We start from the raw sequence: 25,934 nt of genomic DNA on the forward strand, positions 1-25,934 counted from the left end.
ACACTACACTAACACACACACACACACACACACACACACACACACCCCACCCCACCCCCCACCCCCCCGTGCTGACACACACACCACCTTCAGGAGAGAAAGGCTGAAAGAGTTGTTTTTCTCTGGGTGGTAGGTAAGTTACACTTAACTTTGTAGTTTTAAAAAAGTGTACTGGAATCAACATATGCTACTTTTCTATCAGGAGAAAGTCATTCTCATTTAGAACAGTGATGGCATATATAAGAAACAGCAAAGAAGGAAAGTTGGGTTCTCACAGTTTACACCATGCTGCTCCAACCCCATTTTTAAATCAGTGACAAAACTGTTTAGAAATGACACCATAACATGAACTTTATTTTAAAGCTCTTAAGAGGCTTCACAATATCAGGTACAAACAGAATCAACGTTTCCTCCACGTTACACCTTCACATGACACTGCACTGGGGAAGGAGAGAAATTGTAAAGGTTTTGTTCTGCATGCTGCTAGCACATTTCACTAGCTTTTGCTTTTAGTCACTGGATTTTTAATAATATCAAAGCAAAAAGTGATATTCTACTGGACAGAATTAATTTCAGAAAGCCCTTATGAAATCAGACTTAGTCTTGTTTATAAACACCCACACCCACACGCATGCTGAAACGGAGAGCAAAATGCAAGAAAACTACCTTGGCGGAGCAATGCTTGAAGAGTTTAACCACAGCCCTCTTGAATACACTTTATTTTCTCCAAAGACAAAAGTCAGTTTCATCCTCAGTGATGCAAATGGTAATACTGCACAGAAGCTTAGTATGAATTCACAATTCCACAGGAATCTGAAGTTACCAAGGCAATTTTCCCTTTTAGGATCATAAAGACTACAGACTTAAGCTTTTTCTTTTTCCATATAATACACAAAATTTCTAAACATCCTTAAAAAAGAAAATATAAATAGTCTCAGTATGTCATGTAGAATCACATACCATGGCAAAAATATTTTATTAATTGAAGCACTAAGTCAGTTTAATGTCACCTAGTCCAAGTCCATATTAATGGAGCTCTTCTCGTTAGGGTAACATTCTCCATTCTGATGTGGAGGTTCAGCACTGAAATTGTTTTTGCCTTCTAAGTCCTCTTCCTTTTTATCAGTACTCGGGCCATTTGGAGTTCTTTCCAGCTTGGGTGATTCAATTTTTGGTTTGGGTTGTGTTACAACAGGTTCACAAGTGTTATTCAACTCCTAAGAAAGGCAAACAAAACTAATAATCAGACGAGTCTCCGGTTCATTTTCAATGACTTTCCTACATACCCGAACCAGTATTTTTCTACCAACTCTCAAATAACTCCACTTGCTCAACACATCTGCCCGAAACTATAGCTTGAAGCCTGATCGAGAGAGATGTGAATATTCTTCTACGGTACGTCAGGGACTTACTAACTACTCGCATATTATTAACCCATTTAATCTCACAGCAGTTATTAAAAGGTAGGAATTATCATCCCCACCTACGGAGGAGAGGTTAAGTAACTTAACCTCAGGAACAGAAGAAGTAGTGAGCAAAGAGCTGGAATTCAAGCTTACAGCCCATGACCTCAAAGGCTCATGTTAACCTTCACTGTGTTTGAATATTCTTCCAGGCAGAAAGCAGTTCCTTGGTTTTCTTCCCAACTTCCTTCAAGCCTCATGCGCTCAGCAAGGCCTGCCCTGATGAATACTGACCTGGGTCCCTCTCCACCGCCCCGAGTTTCCTAATCCCTTTTGACTGTTTTCCCCTCGGCACTTAACACAATCTGATATCCTTCCACGCTTGTTTATTGTCAAGTCCTCCTCACACCGGCAGGTGACTTCCATTCTTTGTACACTGACAGTTAAACTCCTAGAACAGTAACTGGCACATGGTAGGGGCTCAACAAATGTATTTGTTGAACGAAATGAACAAATGAAGAAACAGAACTTTAACAGAAACTTACAAAGTATTCCACATTTTGTAATGTCAATAACAAACTCAGAAATCTGGTCCTGGGATGAGGTAAAAAGATTTAAGCAAAAACGGCTATGTTCAAGGTTCAAAGGATTGCAACCAGAAGCCCTAAGAAAACCCAGCAGTACACACCCGACAACGCCACACACCTTTATTTTTGCTCTAATTTCCTGAGCACGCACGACGGGATCCTGATCGAGGCTCTTTTTAGCCTGAGCGTTCATGATGTTATTCATCCACTCCATCACTTCATTAACAGACTTCTCGACCTTCTTCATTTCAGACTCATCAATATGGTTATATTTCTCATCCTAAATGGAAAAACTTGGTCATTCTGTAGAATTAAGTGTATTTAACAGTTACATCTAACTTGACCCAATTTTCCATGAAGTTCACATGTACCTCTGGTCTCACACACCAAAACCCAATTTCTCACTTAGGAACGAACATCTGTTCACAATGAAGGTTCCCCAACTTAAACATGAGCTTATAAATCTAGGGTAGCTGCCTCGCTCTTTACAGAGACTTACATTATTCCTAAAGTCAGCTGCCATCTTGGCATAGTGCTGCAGCCTCTGTCCTAGTTCTTCAAATATTTTTGGCCGTTCTTCAGCTTCTTGAAACCGGACTTTAATTGGAGTGCCAATTTTCTAAACCCGAATGTAATAAATTAGTATTTGTCATAATTATATTTTAGAAGTCTATAATCTAAAACACAAGTCCTGCTTTCTAGGGGGAGAGAAGGGCCTACCATTAGTTCCTCCAACTTGTCAACATACGTCTGCTTAGCCTGGTCCTCTCCTTCTTCATAGAGCCAGTTCTCAGTCTCTGTGAGCAGCCTCAAAAAATTTTGATGATCCTACATACGGAACACAAGAATCAGCATTAGTGGCAATCTTTAAATTAAATATTTAAATTTAATTTAAATATTTAAATTAAATATTTAAATATTTAGTGGCAATCTTTAAATTAAATATTTAAATCTTTAAAATAATCAAAATAGTCGTCCTCAGAAGTGTTGAACATCAAGGAGCTCATTTCATTTCTAGGAAGGCACTGATTAGCTGGATTCTCTTCACTGAGAAGTATCAGGGAGCGATGAACACTGCATTATTAGCGCCATACAATATTTTACAAGAGGGACTGACAGTTATTCTTAAGGCCATTCTCTCTTTTACACAGGGATATTTGAAAATGTGTGGTAAAATGCTCTTATTGACTTATAATGTTGTATTTCGGTAATCCGATTTTGGACAATTTGTACACTGAAATGTGGTCCTAGAATCACAGGGACTTTCCTGGCGGTCCAGCGGTTAAGACTCCGCGCCTCCACTGCAGGGGGCGTGGGTTCCATCCCTGGTCGGGGAGCTAAGATCCCACGTGCCTCGCAGTGCAGCCGAAAAGTGAAAAAAAAAAAAAAAAAAAAAAAAAAAGAATCATCTTCCTACTCGCCAAAGCAACTAGGTCTCAATTAGTAACTTTCTACTCACTTCCACAACTACCAAATACTGAAAGGAAAACTAAACAAGTTGACAATTCAATCACTGAACACACACAAAAGCCGTTCCTAACAAACTCACATAAAGTATGCAGTGATACTCTAGCTTTAGGAGGTCTAGCTGGTTTGGGTCATCTCTCTACCTCAGAATCCCAACCATAAGAAGTCCAGCTTCAGAGCTGAGACAGAAATACAGTACAAAGTAGCCTCAGGATCTCAGGACTAAAACAGACTCCCCGTTTAAATTCTCTTAAGTTCAGAATTAACTCCAAAGCCACTCTAGATTTCTAACTAGCCAATTTTTCTCCAAGGCCCATCTTTCACAAATGAGCTTCAGGGATTTGCTTAGAGCCATACTGCTCCTGGGAGCTGACAAAAGCCTAAGGGGGATACTGGTGCCTGATGAACTTTGGAATGACCGGATGAACAAGTCTTATGGGATAAAGCAATGACAGAGAGCAACCAAGGCACCAGAGTCATAAAAAGAAGTCTGAGGCCTTTGAAAGCAAGGATTTTCTCTCATTTATGTTTCTAGGCCACAGTAACTGTGATGTCACAGGCTAAGAATAAAAGTGCCGAGCGGTTCCTTCTTTGATGGTAAAAACTAAACTCAGTGGGATAAACTAGAATAAAATGGCACATCACTAGTGAGCCTCTCCCTCTATGACTCTGTTTATACAACTTCTATTTCAAGCTGTTTTGTTTTCAAAGAGCTCAAGTTACATAATCTAGTAGAGGTTTAAATGTCAAATTTGATATTAAACACTTCATAATGAGATTATCTGAATAAAAACAGAGCCCTAAACATACCTGCTCACATATAAATTTTTCGTATGGTCCACACAGCTTGTCCCTGACCTCGTACACATATTCCTCCACTGCATTTTTAGCATCATTTCTCTCTTTCTCCAATTTATCCTGCATTATCATCTTACCCTGTCAGGAAAACAGAAAAGGTTAATTCCAGTCTTCTGCTATCTGTAACTATATTTTAACTATTTAGATTCTGGAGCTAACAAAATCAAGGATTATATCCAAAAAAAAAATAAATCAGTCTTAACAGTTCTAATTTATACCTTATAAAATTCTTCCAACAATCCCTACAAAGTTCTTCATTTTCTAAATACACAGAATGAGTTTTTTTTAAAACATTATATAATAAATTACATAGCTTTCACATTTCAGATTTAATACCAAGGAAAAAACCAATCTATTGCTTTTATACAATTTTGTTTTCTTTTATGTAGTTACTTGGTTGTCTCCTACTGGGATTAATACTGACCAATGTATAACAGCCACACAATTCTGCCACCACATTTTAAAATCAAGGATAAATAAGTGTACTTAGAGTCTATTTATTTACCAAATATAAATGGAATAGAATTACTAAATTTCTAAATACAATGTTCCCATCTCAGTAAAGGAAAAATGAACCTCAATTATTTCATATATATAGACTACAAAGAAGCATAATGTATTTTAACAGAAATATTTAGTGTGGCCTGAGATACCAATTGTATTGCTCTCTGGGCTAGAAGATATTAGCACCCGACTTCCTTCATAAAAACTTGGACAATCAATTTTATACCAAGCAGAATGATCTATGGTATAGATTTCTTTAATAAGGTTACAAAAGTATAAACAAAACTTGCTAAAAAAAATTTAACTGAAAAAACCATTAGTTTTGGCTTCATCCTATCCCTAAAAATTGTATAGACTTATGAGATATGAGAAAGAATTATAGCCATTTATCTATTAGAAATATGCATAAAAGGGCCAAACTAAACACATTCCAAAGTAAAAATATGTAAATGAAGCACTTACCTCTGTTTCAATGTACATGTTAAGAAGGTCTTTCCCTAACTGCCAGACCAAGTTGGCTTCAATTGGCAGCTCAACATTCACTACCTTTATTTTGGGTTTTTTAGCTTCTGGAGGCTGGTCAACTTTCTTTTCATTAGCCTTGGGAAGAGGGGTAAAAAAAAAAAAAAAAAAAAAAGGAGAAATTCTTAAACAGTCCTTGAATAACAAAAACCTCCCTATCATACTTACTGAGGACTCAGGAAAAATTAAAATTCCTAAAATCATAAAATTGGAAGAATGTATAAGAGATCATCTAATGTTCCACCCACGCATTTTAAATCAGGGCTGCAGTTACACTTAAACATGCCACACTTCCCTAAAAGAATCCACCAGGATATTTTTCATTTCCTATTAAATTTAAACTCTCCTGCTAAAGCTTTTCATCAGTCCTTGCTTTCTAATCCCTTTACGCAATGTTTGCGACTCCAAAAAGGCAAACATATTATTATTAAATTACCACATCTTTAAATTATAGCCTACAATCTAATGGTAACACCAGATGGATTTCGACCAACTACTAAGCATGTTAGGATCAACTCTATTCCTGTAATATACATATTTGAGGCCCTATATCCCAGCATCAAATGTGCTTTAATTACAATTATCACTACACTGATGAGTGCCTTTTAAGATTTCCTGAATTTGGAAATTAGGTACGCACACGTATATGTCTATATATATACATCTCCTTATTTCTACTATCTGGCTTTGAGTAATACCGCTTCTTATTAGCAACTCTGCAAGGTCAAAAGATTTTTAAAAGTCTTAAAATGGAAGCAAATGGAATGATGTAGCAAATGCTAAGTTTATTGTCAGTTTTTCCAAAATATGTAAATACAGGGCTAAAGAAGTATCTCCTATGGCCTTGAATTTTCCAAGCCTTTCACAGTATTTTCATTTCTGCAGGTTCCTATAAGCACAAATGACAAAGAACGCAATTTAGGAAACTCAGCTGTAGGACAGATTAGAAGAGGGTTATGTAACGTGTACCCTGATTGGCTGAGATGGTAAAACAGGGACAAGCCCACGAGGCACAAAAAGCATTGACACTGGGGAATTTCGGGGAGTTATGAAGGATGTTAAAATTCTAGGCTCTTTATATAAGAAACTGGGACTTGAAAGAGGTTCAATGGCTTGGCTAAAATTATAAAGACAGAGACGGACTAGACCGCATGTTCCCCAGACTTCTGTTTCAGCGTTCCTTAGAAATCACATGTCTGTGAAGTGCTGTGAGCTGCATCCCTAGCAATGATCTGGTCAGTCAGCCTGCAATGTCCATGTCTTCTTCTTCCCTCTAGTGCACGAGAACCCCCCAATATTTTGTGCATGCTCTGGGGGCATAAAACACAGAAAGAAAAATGACACCTACACCTGGCAAAACACAGGAGTGCAACAGATATTTGGGAATCAAATGGATGACAGTCACATATATGCAGGTTAAGTCAGGATAAGACTATCTAGCCGAACAAAATGAAACCAACTACTGACAAAACCAACGTATCACAAAACGGCATTCGACGTGGCATGGACGAGGAATCCTCCAAGGGGGTCTGTGGTAATGTTCCAAAGGGTTTGACACTAGTGGTCCCACTGACAACTAAGAACGTAAGATGCTACCCAGTGTCATGCTCTAGACAGGTACTAAGACCACTGGCCTAAGTCAGTTAATGCTCAATGCTAAGTGGTGAAGGGGAGGGATGCTGAAATTAAGGAGCCAATCACTGCAAAGAAAGCAATGCTGCTATACCATCATCACATACCTCTTTAACAGGAGAAAAAGAAGGTTTCCAGAAATCAGAATCAGGACCTGCAGCTCATATCAGGGCCCCCAAGGGATCAATCAGGGCTCCCAAGGGATCAATCAGGGCATGGGAGATTAAAAACCAGAACCTTTTACCAAGTGCAACGTGCATTTGGACCCCAAGGGACAATTCTGTAATTCATGTGAGGGTAAAGAATTCTGTCCTCAGAATGAGAGAAAACCAAACTACCAATGAAAGTTAATGATGTACATCCCATCTGCACAAAGAACGAAGTTCTGCAAAAAGTGCCGATCTGGGATAACAATGGAAACTTATTACCAGATCATAATTAATTTATATAAATTTGACAGGTAATTTGAGACAAGAAAAAAAATTTACTAGACTACTATAGCCTGTGTATTTATCATTGGATGAATTCAAATAGAAACTAATCACACAGCACCAGGATGTGTCTGTTTCAGGTGCTCGCAACTGCAGATACTCTAGCACTAGAGAAGACAACAAAAGGTATGCATTCGCCTCCTGTTGCTTGGAGCGGCAGCTATTGAAGAGAAGCTTTCAGGTCTAAAAAGCAGGATACTCAATTCCCTCAGTTGAGGTGGAGTACCTCTAACTGGTTTTAGTTGGAAAATATAGAAAATTATCAGAAAAAAACCCTACATGGAGAATACGATAACCTGGTGCTTGCTCTTGAAACTGCGGATTGAATGATATCATTAATGATCACATGTTGCAACACTGTCTAATGGAATGAACTGGAAGAGTCACTCACTTTGTCAGCATCTGGGGTTTTGTTTTCTTCTGAGGGAAGTTCAGGTGAAGGGGGAGACTGTGAGGTTTGACGACCACCAGTTTGTACCTGGGGCTGTGTTCCAGCTTCACTGTTGTCTTGCTGGCTATTTTTCTGAAATGAAAGCCCAGGCACAAAGGATGTAGAAAGCAGGTGTACTTGTATAAATTTAAAAGGTTATTGGGCACCAAACACAGTACACTCAATTTCTGAAATCTTAATAGGTGGGGGGGGGGGGATACTGATAAAAGCATACAAACACTGAGTATTTGAAAACCTTAGATACTGTAAACCTGTAAGAAATTCTTTGAATGATAACAGTTAATGTAGTTAAACAAGTAGTAAGCGTTTTGATTGATGTGATGACAATCAAGAACTCTCGTTCAAGAAGCTTCCATCTAGCCTTGTACAGATATTAACTCTCAAAAGCATAGAAAGCAGATTTCCTCTAGGCCTCTCTCCCAGAAACAAGCTCCCAAAAACCTAATTTCACAGCGGCCATCACACATCTCGACACATCTCCATTTCAGTGAACTGAACAATTACATAAAACAGCCGACAATCAGTTATCTGGGGGTTCATCACCTCAGTTTAGAGAGACGCAAGACCCTCTCTGTCCCCACTTTCTTTTCGTGATCCAACTATTTACACCTCAAAAACTCCCAGCATAAAGAACAAATACTACATGTTAATAGACACCTCAATCCCCAGTAAACCAGTGCTTGCTACGATCTTTTCCCATCTTTGGGAGAAGCCTGAAACATTAAAATTTAACTACTTGCTGCCCACCTGGAAGTCTCTCATATTTTTCTTTCAGAGTTTCAAGATCCTAAGGCAGGCACTGAGATATCCAGAAGCAAGGCACTCCTGGTGTATGTATATCCAAAAGGTACTAAGAGACTGGAGACAACAGGCATTAGAATAATGGTGTCTGTAGCCTAATGAGAAAGTATGTGGCCCTGGTCATTTAATTCATTACACTGAAGTTCTTCTTGATGAGAACAAAATGAAGGCTCAAATGCTAATGTTCCTTAAATGTTCTAGGAACGATCATAGTTATAACACCTTCTTCACATCTGAACTGAAACACTGTAACTGCCTACACCTCTTCATTTAAACTATTTCTGATTATTACCCAGAAGTGAACTATAACAGCTCATCTATTTGAGAGTTTCCTAGAATTCTTCTGTAGACCATGTAAAACCAGCACTCATGCTGCCACAGTCTACATTAACATCGTGGACGGTAACAACTTCTGTACTCCAGGTGGACACTTCGCCTCCTCCCTCCCTAACACAGCAAACCGTGTAAATAAAAGCAAGTAGGTTCTAAAACGCCAAAGCCAAATTTTGCCATATGATCAAAAAATGAAACCAAAAACCCCCAAAACCCACAGCATTAATATCTGCTATGTATTTCACTAAATAGCTCTTGTATTTAGTCTTTTTTTTCTTAATCAGTCGGCATTTGATTTCTCAAATGGCCTGTCTTTAAAAAAACAATTCAAAGAACCTTTACCCACTCTAAATTATCACATGCCAGTTCAAATAAAGCTACACAGAATTTAGTCACAGTTCACCGAACTCCATGCTGTATATTACTGTCCAATTAACCAAAATTTTAGTCACAATTAAGAAAAATATACTTTAACCCTTCCCTACCCATCTCTTAGGGCTTAGAATTAAGTCAACTATATATTCAAACTCAAAGGCTTACCCACAAACTTACCTCGGCGTCTGGGTTTTCTGAGGGCCTCTGATTCTGACACTCCATGTCTGCTTCGACAGAAGACACTTCGTTCTCCTCAGCTGGGATTTTCTCCACCATAGACGCTGTAGATATGGTGAAAATGCCGTGCGTATTGACTCGCACTTTGACTTTCACTCTAGATTTTTCTCCATCCTTCTGTGCCGAAACATTCTGAACTATGAAGCGGCCTAGACCAAAAAGAAATTGACAATTTCAGAACTGAATCTAACTCTATCAAGCTAAGGCTATATATTGCTATTCCAAAATCTCCCCGTTTTCTCTACCGAGTTACATTTAAGCCCTTTAATGTATACTATAAACACAACCTCTTAAAATAGACTCAGAAGTACACCGTCTAACTTATCATACTTGGGATTAGTTTTAATATGTCATAAAACCTTCAAAGGCAAGGGCACTCTTGTGACTTTCTGTTGAACACTCCGACACAGACGCTGTGTGAAGGCTGATGACAAGCTGTCCCCGCTGCCTCCTACCCTATTTCTCCAGGTGAGCACAACCTCGACATGGAAATCTCAGGTGTAAGGCAGATGATATCGAGTGCTTCCTGCATTCTGATTCTGTAGGGCCTTTCCCGGGAATACTGTTTTTCTGACTGAATGATCTGAACATTTTCCTATGTTTCAAATAGGAGAGGTGAGCTAAAGCTTGTATCAAAGCCTGAAATTATCATGCATTATAGAGCAGTTCCAGAGCATTCCTGAGTAGGAGTTCAGAGTGCTGACTCTGACCCAGACTCTCTGGGCTTGAATCCTGGCCGTGTGACCTGCTGTAAGTCACTTTATCTGTGCTTTTGTGGTTTGAGTTGACAAGTGTTTTACACTGAGCACTTGTAACTATGGAACCAAGGGCTAAGTGTTAGTTATCACCTCCACCAATAGTAGTACTGTTACTACAGAAACCGGTAAACAAGATTAAGTAGTTTGAACCTGTTATGTGCTCATGGGATTTAATAGCCTTGTAGTTAAAGTGCTGTCTACACAAACACACAGAAAGTTAGATTTGTTTAGTAGGTCGGTGAAATATACTGGAATAGACCTTCATTGATTATCAAATCACTACGTTCAGGAAATAATTACCAAAAGATCCAGTTAAAGCAACAGCATTTACTGAAGGGCATCCGAGAAGGCTCCCAGGAGAGAGAGGCAAGACGGCTCTCTAAGTCTGTGCAAGCTTCTCGGTTTTGGCGATAAAATGAAAACTGTGATGCCATGCTAAAGAGCTTAGATTTATCCTCTGCACAATGGGGACTAGAATGCAGCCTGTCAAAATTTTAGTCTATATTCGATGATTTTCTTAAATTATCTATAAATAAATTCATAAAAGCTGTTTTAAAAAATATAAACTCCCCTGTGTCAGAACACTTTTAGTTTTAAGTACTAAGAAAGAAAACACAACTGGCCAGGTTAGACTCCTTCAAACAATTTCATTATGAAATGGTGTGGGGCAAAGGTGAGCCCTGAAGCGATCTAGCAATATCGGCAAATTTTACCAGTAGCCTGGGAAAGAGACACGCCCATTGAAGAAGATGCCTGTAGCTCTCCCACATTTTCAGAGTTAACTATGGGTCAAAATAGATGGATAGTGCCAAACCTCCCCAGGAAAAATGTAGCAATAAAGATGTATTTTTTTAAAAAAAAAGATTACAGTACAAAGGTACATTTGAGAAGTAGCTTCAATGGTTTCCAGGCCAGGTTTTAAGCAATATTCTGCAAGTAACATTTCACCCAGAGAAAAGGTTAATATTAAAAGTAGGTGATAAGGCTTCCCTGGTGGCGCAGTGGTTGAGAACCTGCCTGCTAATGCAGGGGACACGGGTTCGAGCCCTGGTCTGGGAGGATCCCACATGTCACGGAGCAACTAGGCCCGTGAGCCACAACTACTGAGCCTGCGCGTCTGGAGCCTGCGCTCCGCAGCGGGAGAGGCCGCCATAGTGAGAGGCCCGCGCACCACGATGAAGAGTGGCCCCCGCTTGCCACAACTAGAGAAAGCCCTCACACAGAAACGAAGACCCAACACAGCCAAAAATAAATAATTAATAAACTCCTACCCCCAATATCTTCTTTAAAAAAAAAAAAAAAAGTAGGTGATAATCCTTTAAGTATAGACTGCATCAGAAAAGGAAAAATACTCAAGTGCTCTTATATATATACACTTGGGTCATTGCATCTCTACAGGCCAGTTTATTCACCAACAAAACAAAGAGATTTCCCCATCACCATTATTCCAAAATGAAAATGTCTTCACATGGCATCGTCCCACTCAACATCGCTAAGAACAGAAAAAATGTTCAAGTTTGCACACTGACTAAGTCAAGTCTTCAAAAGAGTAATTACAATGAATTGCTTACCTATTTTTGCTTCTGGATATGGAACTCCTTGAGGATCAGAGTAGAAAGCTTCCAGCTCAAAAGGCCCACTTCTCAAAAAGGTGAGCACTTTGGAGAAAGGAGCAGCATGGTTTCTACTGAACACTTCATGGACGCTAAGAGGAAACAAAGGCATTCAGCTCAAGTGTTCAAGCTCACTGTGCTTTGCAAACAGAATAAACACATTCTAAGAGCTGTATCAATCCCATCTCACCATTTATAACTCAGAATGAGAGAAATATTTTGGTAAGTCTGGTTGTTGAAAGATCCCAGTTAATTAAACGCTCTACCATGAAACTCATTTGCTAATTTTTCTTTATATCAAAATAAAGTATCTGAAAGTTATTTTCTCCTACATACCCTTCGGCATCTTCTGAATCGTGACTCCAGACCAGAGATATTGGAAAAGGAACTGCATCAGTGACGGAAAATTCTCTAACTTTAAATGCTGGGGAAAGGATTGCACACTTCAAAAAAAAAAAGAAAAAGAAAAAATTTATCATGAGCACATGAAAAATTTCACTCAGCTTTTAATATAAAAATCAATTCAAGCCCGCCTGCCACAACTAAGGAGCTGGCAAGGCACAACTAAGGAGCCCGCCTGCTGCAACTAACACCTAGCGCAACCAAATAAGTATTAAAAAAGAAAAAAATCAATTCAAACAGAACGGGTAGGTTTAAATTCAAACTCGAAATTGCTTACAGTGTATGTGTCTTAAGCATAAGTGATTTATCATCTAAATACTATGGCAATCACTAGATATAAAGACAAATAGTACAATGAATCTTAGGCTAGCAACTGTTAATTAGTAACAAGTTTCTCAGGGGCTGAGGAAAAAGCACTGGTCTTTCCAGAAATGCCCTGCTGACAGCAATTTTAATTACAAGCTGTGTCACTTTTGAATGTGTATATACATCCAAACAGCTCTGTCCGCATTGCCTTTCAAATGTCTAAGACTGAAAAAGGGTAAAACCAAAATGTGCCTATTTTCAAGTAATTTTAGGAATGAAGGAAGCGATGGTCAATTCAAATTTAGGGTAGACAACACCCAACAGACCAACCGGTGGATTTAGACTTGTCACATAAAAATGACTGAACAGATGACTAAACTAAAAGTCAGTAAATCTCTGACTCTGTCAATAGCACAGGATTCTTCAGAAGAGGAGCCAAAAGAAGCTCTACTTCTACAGAAACTATAAGCTTCCGAAGTCCTGGGTAATTAAGAGTCAGTGAAAGAGGCGCACGCCACTGTCAAGGAAGAAGCAAAGACAAAAACCCCACAAAACATGAGGAATCTTGATGATGCAATGGATCACAGGCAATAGTCAGCATCTATACGCTCTTTTTTAAAAGTTTTACACAGTAGTCAGTCTAAATACTTTTCTGTAAAGAATCTACTGCTTTGTATTGAAAAAATGTGCTAACTAGATCAAATTTAAACAAATTAACTTAAAACTTTAGTTAAAACTACTCAGATTTGACTATAATATCCTAAGTATAAACCAATACTAATTTTTTTGTATCAGTAACTTCTAGATTTTGTGCTTTTGCTTTGCCAAACTTCATGCCTCTGAGCTGCCTCCTTATTTGATAAGCTACAATCAGTTTGGAGGGGGAACAGCTATTTCATCAAACCCCCGTTAGCTAATACTCTTAGCCCTGCTAACTCTCCCCAAATCAATTCCTCACTGCACCAGACTGCCGTTCCCCCGCCCTCCTCGGTGCTCTGTAACACCCGGCACCACCACACAGCTACTCTGCGCTCTACAGCCGTGTTTCTATGATCCCCTCAGAATCATGCCTGTCCCTAATCCCCAGCTTGAGAAACACTAGCTCTGTAGTTCTTTGAATCTTAAACTTCCTAAACCTTCCAATACCTGAAGCAGATCCTGTGTCCCCACGGCCTCACCGATTTGTGGAAATGTTAAGTAACCCCCTTGTGGTGTCTAACTGGGCACTGGGCTCTGCTTTCTCTGTGACCCCACCTCGATGAAGTAAAGCAGAAATGGTTCAAGGAATGAGCCCCCAGAGGGAGAAGGGCTGAGAAGGAAATACCTGTAGTGCACACCCTCTGGCCACTGCTTCATCTGCGTTGAGCGTCGTGCTCGTATCTTTTCCAAAGAATTTGGCAATTTTTTCTTTCACGGCTGGGATTCGTGTAGTGCCTCCAACTACCTCCACAGCACTCACGTCTTCTACTTTGAGCTGAGTTTGTTCCAGCAATGAATAAAGGGGAACTTCTATCTTTTGCAGGAGCTCAGCACAGAGTTCTTCAAACTGTGCCCTTGGCAATTAAGAGGAAAACTTTAGAAATCTTTAGAAAACTTATCTTAAGGCCAATATCCTGTCCTATTTTTTAAAAAATAAGTCTTATCAGCACAACATTTTTTTTTTCCCCCTCAGACACCCTGAATTCCACATGGACCAAGTTCAACCATACTGTAATTTGTTACTTTTCTTTTTCAAAAAATATACAAAGCAGATGCAGTAAGGGCATGAGGAGAAAATCAGTTCGACAGGTATTACTAGAAGAAATCACTTTTATATTAAGATTTCCATTTATTCCTTAATGTTTTAGATGATCCTGTTTTCATTACTTTGAATATTTCCATTCTCTTCAAAATATTTCTGCAAAATAATTCTGTGAAACCATTATTGAATTACTGGCCCAGAAATACTAAAAAGTGAAAATGACCCAAAAGACTTCACTACAAGGGCACTGAGCACACTGAGCACAGAGCTTCCTAAAAACCCCCTTTGCAGAAGCAACCCTAGTTCTAATGACGTTGACAGTCTTTCCAGCAGGTGCGGTACGATCCTGAAATGTGGGCCAAGGCTCCCAACACCACAGCTAGAACTGACACGTGGACTACAGCTGCAGCAAGCAGTTCCTTCTTTAATCTGTCAGAATTCAAGACACACCTGTTCATCTTTCCCGAAACATCTTTGTCATTCATAAAGCACTCGATATTCAGTGGTAGGTCCGTGCTGTTAGAGCTCATCAGCTTTTTCAATTTTTCACACTCCTGATACAGACGAAGGAGTGCTCGAATTTTGGATTTTGCGTCCAACTTGTACTTAGTTTTAAATTCTGCACAAAAATGTTCCACTAACTTTGCATCAAAGTTTTTTCCTCCTAAGAAAGGATCAAAAGCTGTTCCCAGTACCTAATTTAGTTAAAACAACAAATAATCTGGTTATTTCAATCGTATTTGCAACTAGAGTCTTAAATATTGCTATTCAAACAACCAAAGACTCCTAGGCTCAAAATTTCTATTTAAACTACAACATGAAATCCAAGTCAGTAAGGAGACGTGTAACTACAAAACCCAAACGAAATGTTAAGTCTCTAAGATGTCTTTAATTTTAGTGCTTACATGGAAGATAACCTTAAAAAGCTTTTCTTTCCTGAGCAAGACGCGAAACGATTACATCAGCTTTATGGAGGATCAACCTTGGGAGCAACTCTTGGTTAATATCTTTACCCAAAACTCTTCATTACCTAGAAGAGCCCAGTCAAGAAGCTCAGGAGCCTAAAGAAATGACAACTGTCACACATGTAATATTTGGGTCACTTAGTTCTGATTTATGACTTTACCTTCAATTTTCCCTTGTTAAAGGCACAGGCAGACACTTGAAAAGCTGAATGTCCCATATCAACAAAAACCACTACTCGAGGTTTCTCATCCAGGCCTGGGAGATCCTGCTTATAAATTCCATAATTCAAAGCAACTAAAAAAAAATTAGTATGTTTCGATTCTTTGGTTCACATTTTCTTAGGAATTTCATTGTTACCAATATAATCACACATGCAGGAAACCTGACTGTACTTCCATTAATTAAAAGTGAACATATTTCTTTTATATCTGACTTCATACTTTGTCCCTTTCTGATTTTAGAACAACGTTCTATCACTTTTAAATATATGGAGAGATGTGACAGAGAGGACATACGTAATGCAAAAACAATGGCACGTAAACCACGTGTAACCACACACAAACAATATCAGACTCATTACACAATACTTACATTTTAACCACAACCTGCTAGGAGACTGCTTATCCAAAAAAATTAAGAATTTAATATATAACTACAGCAACTGCAGGTCCTACCAATTAGATTCAAGGCAAATAACTGACCTATCTTAAGTAGTCTGTGTTAGCTTCTTCTGAATTTTGAAACCACTGTATTTCTAAATATGTATACTTAAGAACACACCTTTATCAATACTTTAAGAGTTCTTAAAACATCTATTAAAAACATACTAAACAAAGTCTTATTTGCTTTGCCTGAATACACTACATTGTAACTGACTTTGAGTCCATCTGTCATCACAAGAAGCTGATACAAGGTCTAAGAGAAGATAAGTGAGTGCTTTGCTCCCCACTATATCCATTCCTACCAAGGTGCCTGGCAAATCATACAGCTTAAATTAATATCTGATATAAGATGAATGATCAACTCCTAACCACATACAATCGGAAAGCATATGAGGGGAAAAAAAAAAAAGTAAGCTAAATCAATAGTCAAGGTAGTTGTAAAAGCCAAAATCATGAGGTTTTGGGAAAACTTGTTTCTTAACTATAAAAACAATGTAAGGAAATAAAAAACGAAATCCAATACAACTAATTTAAAGGATTAAAAAATTTATATACAAGAATTTCCTAATGAAAACAGATTCATATATTTGACAAAGTGCCAACTTCTCATTAAAACAAGCATCTGAAAGGCTAGAATTTTTGCTTTCAAATCTAACACGTTTTTTAATAGACTGTTTCTACACCTACATGAAAGTGTTTGATAACAGGACCTGGTGTGTCTTAACTTTAGTTTCGAAAGTTTCAAAACTGCTACACAAAAAGTTTTTTTTCTTACCAGCTGTCATGTCATTCATGAGTCTCAAGCAGTTTAAGCCAACAATTTGTGCAGCATCTAAGACAGATCGCCTCTCAGCATCTGTGAAGAAAGAAGGGACCTGCAAACAAGAAGGGAAAGAATCTAACTTACCTAGAACACACAAAATAAAACATACAAATCCCTCACAACCATCTGTAATCAATTCACAACAGTCCAGCTAAATAAGTGCCTAGCCAAGTCACAAAACAGAAAAAGAATGACAAGTTCTTTAACTTTCAGAAACAGCAATTACTTTTGAAAAGATTGCCCTAAAATTATAAGTATCAAATTTATTATAACCAAATTTTAACCTGAAATAAAAACTAACCAGTATTCATAAGACATATTAACAGTTACTTAAATCTAACAAAAAGCTTTACATTTAAGAGGATGAAATACTATTTCCAAACGAGTCTTAAATTTCTACTGACATTTGGAAATTATTCTGCTATGTCAACATTAAATGTAATTAAACTATAAAGACTACAGGAACTTAAAGATAATACAGCTAATTCTAGCCTCTGCGCCTTAGTTTGCTGTTCGTTGGTTTTAAGCATTAATCGTTGGGGTACCTTCTAATTCAGTAAACCTGTTAAGATTACAAAAATGAAACTTTTTTGTCAAAGTCTGTTGATTTTTCTAAGAGGAAGAAGAACAAAATCAGCTCAAGGGATAAAGTTTCTTACGGTGTTGTGTTCTAGCTAGATGAATTCTTCTGATTGCTTTCCAGGACAGCACTTTAACTAGCACATTCTTTCAGAAGAGCATCTAACAATACGTTCATATAATCACTTAACTGCAAAGTACCTAAGAGAAAACTTGGTACAGTGGCTTTCGCATTTTCTCCCCAAGTTACCTATAAATGCTTCAGAAAGAGTGACAAGAGTGAAGGTGGGTCTCTGCTCACCTTTCAAATCAGAACGCTTTCAGTTTTCCATATTAGGTTATTTAAAGAGGGTGTGGGAGAGGAAGGAAGGACCACTGACTTATAACTTAATTCTTTAACTTTACCAGAGATTAATATCATTTCTCCAAGCAATACCCAGACATTCCTTTAGTAGAACACCTTCTGTCTTGCAAGAGAAATTTCAACCTTTCTGCCTCTCTTCTTGCATATCCCAGGATGCACTGCCATAAAGGCTTCTGACAAGTCTGGACAGGCCACCCTGCCAAATAAAAGATGACTTTTCCCCATAGCACAAATTCGCCACAGAGAATAATAACGTTGTAGAGGGTGAAAATTGGTACATAAGGACAAAAAAGTATTTAGCTAGTTACAATGGCTTGTGGCTGTCTAAAGGGCCACAGTACAGGAACAGATATACACTAAATCTGTACTACTAAACTTTCATGTGGAAGAGGTGATTAGGTATAAAATGTATGTAAAGGATCCTTGGGGCAGGGGAAGTGACACCCTGTCCTATACAGTCAGTATAGCCTGGTTGCAATCTCCAGCTCACGGTAACAGCTGTTCTGAGACATGGGCTAGGTAGAAAAGAGATAGTGGGAGAGATTAGAGTAGCTCTCTTAATTAACTTTAACTACTTAGAAGAGAAAAAAAGAGAACTAAGTCTTCAAAAGAAGAAGGAAGGCCTCTCTTTTTCCTTGTTTCTCTAACCTCAATAACGAACACCTAATCTTAATGTATACACTTTTCCCCAGATCAAATCTTTACCTATAAATCAATTAACGTATTTCCTAATCCCTTACATAAACGAGGGAGTGTTAATAAACCTTAATATAAAAAAAAATGACTTTTGTCCATCGCAAATACTCCTTAATAACCTAATTATAAACTGTCCATTGAAAGTAGTGGGCTTGCCAATGCTAAAAAAAAAACCTAGGTTTTGTCACTACTGGTAGGTTACATTTTAAAACTACTTACCACCAAGAACCAACTCTCTGGTTCTCACGTGTGGATAAAATTCTGAAAAGCTCTCGTGTAAGTACACAACTGTCTCTCAATACATCAACTAACTTTAGAATATCCTCCAATTCGACCAATCAGTCTGTATTTTCAAAAAGCCTGACAGGAGATAATGACATGTAACACCACTGAAAAACCTTTGCAACTTCTGGCTAAAATCACCACTCAAACCTACTATGCAATGCTGCTGAACACTATGGTATAGAGTGCAGAATTCTGACCTCTAGTAGTAGGACAGCTTTCACACATTCAATACTAAAAAGTAACATGAAAAAGGCAAATTAAAATAAAACACATTGCCTTGACGAACTCTACTTACTGAAATAACACAATCTGTTACTGGCTTCTTCAGGTTGTTTTCAGCAGTTTCCTTTAACTTAGTCAACAGCATGGCTGTTATCTGTTCCACACTAAACAGATGTTCCTCATCCATGTACATTACCTGTATTGAGGAAAGAAAATGCTTTAAATACTGTAGTCCTAAAAGTTACATGCTAATAATATTAACTTACAAACATTATTACACATTCTCTTCCAGAAAACCTTTACTGTTATAACTGTTTAGAAAGGAAGGAAAGGAAAGGTAAAAGGAAGAGAAAAAGGGAAAGGAAAGCAAAGCAAAGAAAAAAAGAAAGATTCTTGCCCAGAGATGAAGAGAAAAAAAGCTGGGGCAGATTTTTCCCTTATCCAAAGTACTAGTCAAAGTATTATAGAAGATAGTAAATTTCCACTCTAACTGAAGAGATGAATCACTGGGATAAATATTGTTTTGTGTAGATCATAAGACAGGAATGCCTCTGTAGTTTAAAAAAAGATTTCTGGTTGTATTACACTGTAGCTCTCCAAACAACTGCAAATGAGCTGTATTGGAACAGACTTTTGTTTGATACGACAACACAATTTAGATTTCTTTAAACACCATGAATTCTAAATTTTATAATTGTCAAGACGTTATGAGAAACACAAATTAAGTTACAGCAGTATATACCATTTGAATAATTTTCAAGGATGATTTAAACATAAACCTATAGTTTAAGAGAGACTAGATAAAAAATAAAAGACCACCTTGTCCAAATAAGGAAACTGAGTTACATATTTATTAAGAATTAAGTACTTTTCTCTGTAGATGAAACAGTTTCCTAGTAAGGAATCTAAGATTGCTCGATTATATTACCTTTATTCCAACTCCACCATTTTTCATTGGAACCAGATCATAACTTAAGTTTTCCTTCTCCTTTTGAATGAAGGGGTCATTGAATGCTCGGCCATGAAACCTCTTGAAATTAGACACTGTATTGTTTGCATGAGTGATTTGCTGCAAAAAAAAAAACACTGAGATTTACATTTTTTTCTAATTTCAACACCTATTAGTACTTACAGCAATTAAAAAGAAAGTCACTTGTACAACTCAAATCAGAGGGATATAAGTAACCTTCCCCAGAGCCCTGACTTTCTCCATCAATGGATGGACTTTATTCTTTCTCCTTTTCCTATAGAAATGCCAGGAGGGAGGCAGTGAGAGGGATACACACAGGCTTCAAAGTCTGCAAGATAAACTCAGATAGTGAAACTATCCCTGGAGCTCTGAACAAACCCCAAGAACTGTATGTATCACTTTATTTCATTCCTTTTCTCCCACTACAGTTGTTTTATACCTAATGAATAAATGAAAAAGGATATTTAGAAGTACTATAGTCTGGTCACTTTTTTTTTAAAAAAGGAGTTAATTGTTACAGTAGTCTATTTGTTGAGTCGCTAAGTGGCCAGGATACGTACTTTGTGCCACAAAATATACTGATTGCTACTTTTCCTATCAATAGCATGGAATGTTAATTATCTATACCAAAAAGCAGAAAACGCAAGGATAATTCAAAAAGTTTCTATATGAGGTAATGCTTTCAACTGCACGTACACATTTTTGATGATTAGGCTCTGGATATACAAGTCCCACTTCATAGCATATTTCACTCAAAGATGTCAGCAGTGGGAACCTTATTTAAAACACAAAAATAATTAAAAGATGAAAAACAAAGACTTCTAAAGTTATCAGTTTGAAAATACCAAAACTGTGTACTTCTTTCTCTGATCTACTTCTTTTAAAGAGAAAAATATAGCTTGGCAACACTAGTTTTCAAATAATATGGAATATGGAGTATTTCAAACAATGTTTAAGTACTAAAATTCCCTGCGATTCTAAAACCGAGATGACATATGTCTAGTAATCTACAGGCTAGATCTAAGCCTCAACAGATTTTCCTCACATAACCACAAAAATGCAGCGGGATCTCAGGTCCGGGACATCAGTCTTCTCAACGGCCACATTTGGGGAGGTTGTTACTTCACTAGTGTCTCTCCCCTTTGAGCAGGTTACTTTGAGTGGGCATGGCCACTTCTCTTCCCTGCTTTGTTTCTTTGCTCTTTTGTTCCTCTCTTCCAACTGGCCATAATATAGTACTCCAAGGTTTAGTTTTCTTTTTTTAGCAATACTATTTTCTGTATTAAGAGAATTTTTTCAACTTTTTTTAAACTAAATAAATCAACATGTAACATTGTGTAAGCTGAAGGCATACAGTGTATGTTACTTTGATATGTTTACATATTGTAACAGGCCTGCTTTCAGTCCCTTTCTTAAAAGCCTCTCACAAAAGGGATTTTCGTATTTCATATTTATTTATTTTTCTCCCCGATCCCCAAAGTTCAAATTACAATATGAGTCCTAAAGGGAGCCACATAGGTAAATTTTCAAGTCCCATTAATACGTAAAATTAATTCCAATAACTTATTTAGCCTAATTCATCTAAAATATTGTCATTTCAACATGTACTTGATGTAAACAGTTGATGAGATTGTTTATTTCATTTTAAGCCTGCAAAATCACATACATTTTATACTTCACATGTTAATTCAGATCAGGCACATTTCAAGTGCTCAAGGGCCACATGTAACAGCTACTCTACAGGCCAGCACAGGCCTAGACAAGTTCTCCTCGTACTACCTTAATTATTAAGTAACCTGAAAACACTTTTAAACAGAGCTTCTTAGAAGTTCCTTCCACGAAAGGAAGCTTTAACTCTTAAATGAGTATCATGAGAAACTTCACATGAAAGAACTTCATGTGTCTCGTTTTTAAGTTTTAAAAATTAGATACATTAGAAGGTAGGAAGTTATTAAAAATTAAGGTTGGAAAATTGGAAAGTTAAAGATCTTATTCAATAAAACAAAAGGCAGAGAACAGAAAAAAAAATAAGTATCTAAGGGCTCATAAGGAGTATCTGCGTTACAATTCTAAAACTCAAAAATAGATAGGCTTAGGTATTTCGTATTTTTGTATGTCTCTGAGATTTTACTTTTAAAACGTCTCTCTTAAAAAATGATCAGAATCCTCTTAAAGAACATACCTGATTTTTGGCTGCAACTCCAATTGTCCTGTTTTTTGATCCAAATGATATGACTGATCTAGAAGAAATTTTAAAAAACCATGTTTTACAAATGTTAAAAGCATAAATGTGGAGGTTTTTAACTGACAAGAGGAAAATTCTAACATAAATTTCCTACCCCAAAAAAGGAAAAAATTATCCTACCCATTCTGGGGGAAGGGGGCACAGTACAGCACAACTTTGGACTCCAAAGCTTTGGTCAGCTGCTTAACTCTGAGAATCCAATCTAGGTGGCAGCTGCACCCCACCCTGGCCCCCACTCCCGTCTGCTCAAGGCTCAGAGGACACTTTCCAGTACTGCAAGCACCAGCGTAATTCTCCAGGCCCCAATTATCAGCAAGTGGACATTAACTGTGAAAATGCTTTGAATAGTTAGAGTATTATTAACTCGGTCCTAGCCACGATTAACAAAATATGGTGTAACTACTTCGCAGTTACCAACTCCATACAAATCTAAGCGTCACTGTCATACCTATTGCTGTCCTGATATATCATCTGACTCTTTATGATCAAAGGTTTTTAGATAAACGGAAACAAGTGGGCCTAAGCTATGCTTCCGGAGTTTAAACGCACAAAAGAGGGTCCTATACAGAAGACTCTACTTGAGGAAGCCAAGTAAAAATGATGCTGAGCAAGTACCACGACAGAACCAAGTATAAATGCTGAGCAAAAGGACTGAATAATCAGTTACATTTTAAGTCAGCTCTGAAGAGATGAAGTGACTTGTAACTGTTAAACAGCCTTCTGAGCAATGGAAATGGAACGGTAGTACAGAGCAATAAAGTCTTGTCAGAAGGATGAAAGTGAATTAGGTTTTAGATTACAGGGCAGGTAGGAATAATGGTGTGATATGAGCAAAATGGGAATACACTGAAGGCATTAAATATCAAGCTGAATCAAATTTAAACTTGCTATAACAGAGACATCTTAGACCTAGATTATCTGAGCAGGTGCTAAATAGCATCTTAACAGCCAGAGAACTGCTGGAGCAAAGGCTAGAGCTTTAAAATACCTTCCAAAAACAGAACAGCACTCCGAGCTCAGACTAAACATACAGTTGCGGAACGAATTTACTCATTTTCCAAGAAGAGAATCAAACTAATTATACTAAACAGAAATTAATAGTAGCCAATGCAGTTGAGTCAAACATCTATTATATAAAAAATATTAAGGGAAGCTCCAGTACTGCCCTTGGTTTACATTTTTGAGACACACCTGTCAGCTTTAGTTTCACAGTGGTCACTATAGCCACACACATAATTTTTCTCTACTCTCCCTTGAACAACTCTTCTTCCTTTTACTGGACCAAAGAGAACAAAGATGTAAACTGCACCTAAGCATGAAATCCTGAGATACTATCTTCTTTCTTACTATACTCCGATCAGAGCCCTTCACACAGCTAAACTAAAACACTGTAGCTTTATAAAGAGGTTGATGCACGAGATGCTCTGTGAATAGCAGTCTTCCCAATGCTACTGATACTGTCAATGTCTGGTTATCTTCTCACTTCCGTTCACTTTCATAAATGTTCATCCGCACTCAAATAGTGATATAAGCCCAGTCATTTCACCTTTGGGCTCGATGTTTCATTCTATGATTTTTATCTTGGGATTAAGGCACTTAAAAATAAATACCTACACCATTTTCCCTGAGAAGTAAGCAATTGTTTTTATCAATGTATATGCAGGCATGTTTGCATACAACATATTCAGAAATTAAGACTCCCCTCCAAAAAAGTTACTTATTAAAATGTTACCCTTTGCCCACCCCATGCTGCTGTAGAATATACCATTTAATTCAGTGACAACATCCATCCTCTAGAGGAGTTCTAGCACCAAAGTCTGCAATTTTTCTTTTCCTCTCCTTATTTAAGCCGTTCAAAAATTAAAGAAATTGGAACACGATTTAGGATTCCTCTTTAACGGCTTTCATAAAACGAGAAAAAAGGCCGTTTACATCGTTCACAAATGATCCAAGAGTGAGCAAGAAAAGGTAGATTCATCATCAAAGGAGTGATTCTGTGGTCGCTAACTACAATCCGCCCGCTCCCTGCACAAGAAGCAGCATACGAGCTCTGGAAGCTTCCAGCTCATTTCGAGATTCACAATGCGGAAGAAAAAGCTCGGCAGCCCCAGCTCTGCGGTGCGCAAAGACATGCTCGGAGGGAGGGGGACGAGCTGGGGGCGGCTCGGCCAGCCCAGAGAAGCCGGGTGGGGAAACGGGGGCGGCCGCGCAAGGAGCTGGCTGAAGCTTCTTGCCAAGAAAAAGGAGCGAAGTCTCGGGCTTGCACGCAGACCGGCCCCCAGGAGGGAGCCCGCCAGAAGGGACGACCCCGGGGGACTCGACTCCCGGGCTTCTCTTGGCCCCTCGAATCCCGGAGACCCGTCTATCCGATTCGTGGCCGCAAGCCCCCTCCCCTACCCGGCGGCTAGGCCGCCGGCATCCCGACCCCACGGAGGGCGCACCGCTCCCCACATCGCCCTTCCTTCGCTCCGGCGCTCCGCGGTCAGCCGCAAACCTGGGGTCCCCGGGATCCGCAGCCCACGCGGGCTTGCTGCCCTCGCCCCAGAACCTCCCCCCAGCGCCCCCGCAGGCTCCCACTTACGGGGTGCACCGGTCGCTGAACTCGTTGGCGATGGTCTCGATGCCCCCGGCCCGGGCCACCGCGATGTAGCAGCTCTGCGAGCCCACGTCCAGCCCCACCACCGACATGGCCGGCTCTCGGTCCGCCTCCGCTTCGGGTCGGTCTGTGTCCTCCAGCCGCCGCTTCCTGCCCCGGCTGCGCGCGGCTCCCGCGGGGTCCGGTCCTGTCACGCGGACGGACACACGGACGACCTGCCGGTCTGGCACCGCCGGATTCCCGGGAACAGTGGCGGCTCGCAGAGGAGTAACCACGGGAGAAAGCTGCGCTCGGCCTCCGCAAGTCGTTCCGCAGTTCGGGCTGTCTGCCTAGATATTCACCGGCTCGCTCACCAGCTTGCCGCTTAACTACCGACCCGAAAGAGAAGGTCCCAGCGTCTCAGCCTTATGTATCGTACTGATCGGAACTTTCCAGAATCTGCGGCATTTACTCACCGGCGCCTCCACCGGCCCCTCCACGTGCCACTTCCGCTTCCTTCTTCTCGAGCCTTCTCGAAAGATTCCACCCAATGGGTGGCTGGTCCCTCTGGGGACGGCCGCCGTTGCCCTGGCAACAGGACAGCCCTTCGGACGCTATTGGCTCAAACTGGCCAAGCTGACCCGCCTACGCCCCGCCCGCCCTAGCCTGAGGCTCTTTGCTGTCAATAAAACGGGCAACGAAGAATGACTCGAAAAATCGTAATCTTCGTTATTTACTAGTGGGCGATGGTATCTGACCCTTAGACTCGAAGGAGAAGCTGGGCGGGCGGAGACACACCCCACTCCTGCAGAGACCCGAGACCCCCGGACGCCAGAGAGGTCGGCCCGCTGTCAGGAGAGCGTGTCGGGAACCGTAGTTCGACTGGGAGACCGTGTCGCCTTGCATGCTGGGATGTGTAGTCCCGGTCGCGGTGCGGGCTGGGAGCCGGCTTTGTCTTGGGGGACTCGCGGGAGAGGGGGTGCTTCCCTTTATCGCTTTTCGCTCGTTTTCCAGCCACAGCGTTATTTTGTTTGCCTGCTTGTTCGGTATTCGCTTCTATTATTGT

General features: G+C 39.4%; 1 protein-coding gene across 12 annotated transcripts; it reads right to left on the reverse strand.

Moving 5' to 3' along the window:
- Positions 1-325: 325 nt before the first annotated feature.
- Positions 326-25,721, reverse strand: HSPH1 (heat shock protein family H (Hsp110) member 1). Of its 12 annotated transcripts, none has more exons than XR_004346627.1 (19): positions 24,875-25,395; positions 22,231-22,288; positions 20,007-20,147; positions 19,152-19,274; positions 16,885-16,984; positions 15,608-15,741; positions 14,932-15,176; positions 14,065-14,293; positions 12,369-12,475; positions 11,991-12,124; positions 9,602-9,810; positions 7,856-7,987; positions 5,282-5,419; positions 4,268-4,393; positions 2,711-2,818; positions 2,490-2,609; positions 2,109-2,270; positions 961-1,217; positions 326-813 (listed from the first exon to the last, which is right to left on the reverse strand). XR_004346627.1 is itself a non-coding variant. In XM_032610822.1 (19 exons), the coding sequence occupies exons 1-18, from the start codon at positions 24,979-24,981 to the stop codon at positions 1,011-1,013; spliced, it is 2,580 nt and encodes an 859-aa protein (XP_032466713.1). In that variant the 5' UTR covers positions 24,982-25,395; the 3' UTR covers positions 326-909. The 12 variants fall into 12 exon arrangements, 11 of the variants coding, with proteins under 11 accessions (XP_032466713.1, XP_032466719.1, XP_032466711.1 ...); XM_032610822.1 differs by having other exon boundaries at positions 326-909; positions 1,011-1,217; XM_032610828.1 differs by adding an exon at positions 20,745-20,823 and having other exon boundaries at positions 326-1,217; positions 24,875-25,365.
- Between the last annotated feature and the right edge of the window lie 213 nt (positions 25,722-25,934).

The sequence above is a fragment of the Phocoena sinus genome, chromosome 18 (assembly GCF_008692025.1).
Source record: "Phocoena sinus isolate mPhoSin1 chromosome 18, mPhoSin1.pri, whole genome shotgun sequence".
Lineage (NCBI taxonomy): Eukaryota > Metazoa > Chordata > Mammalia > Artiodactyla > Phocoenidae > Phocoena > Phocoena sinus.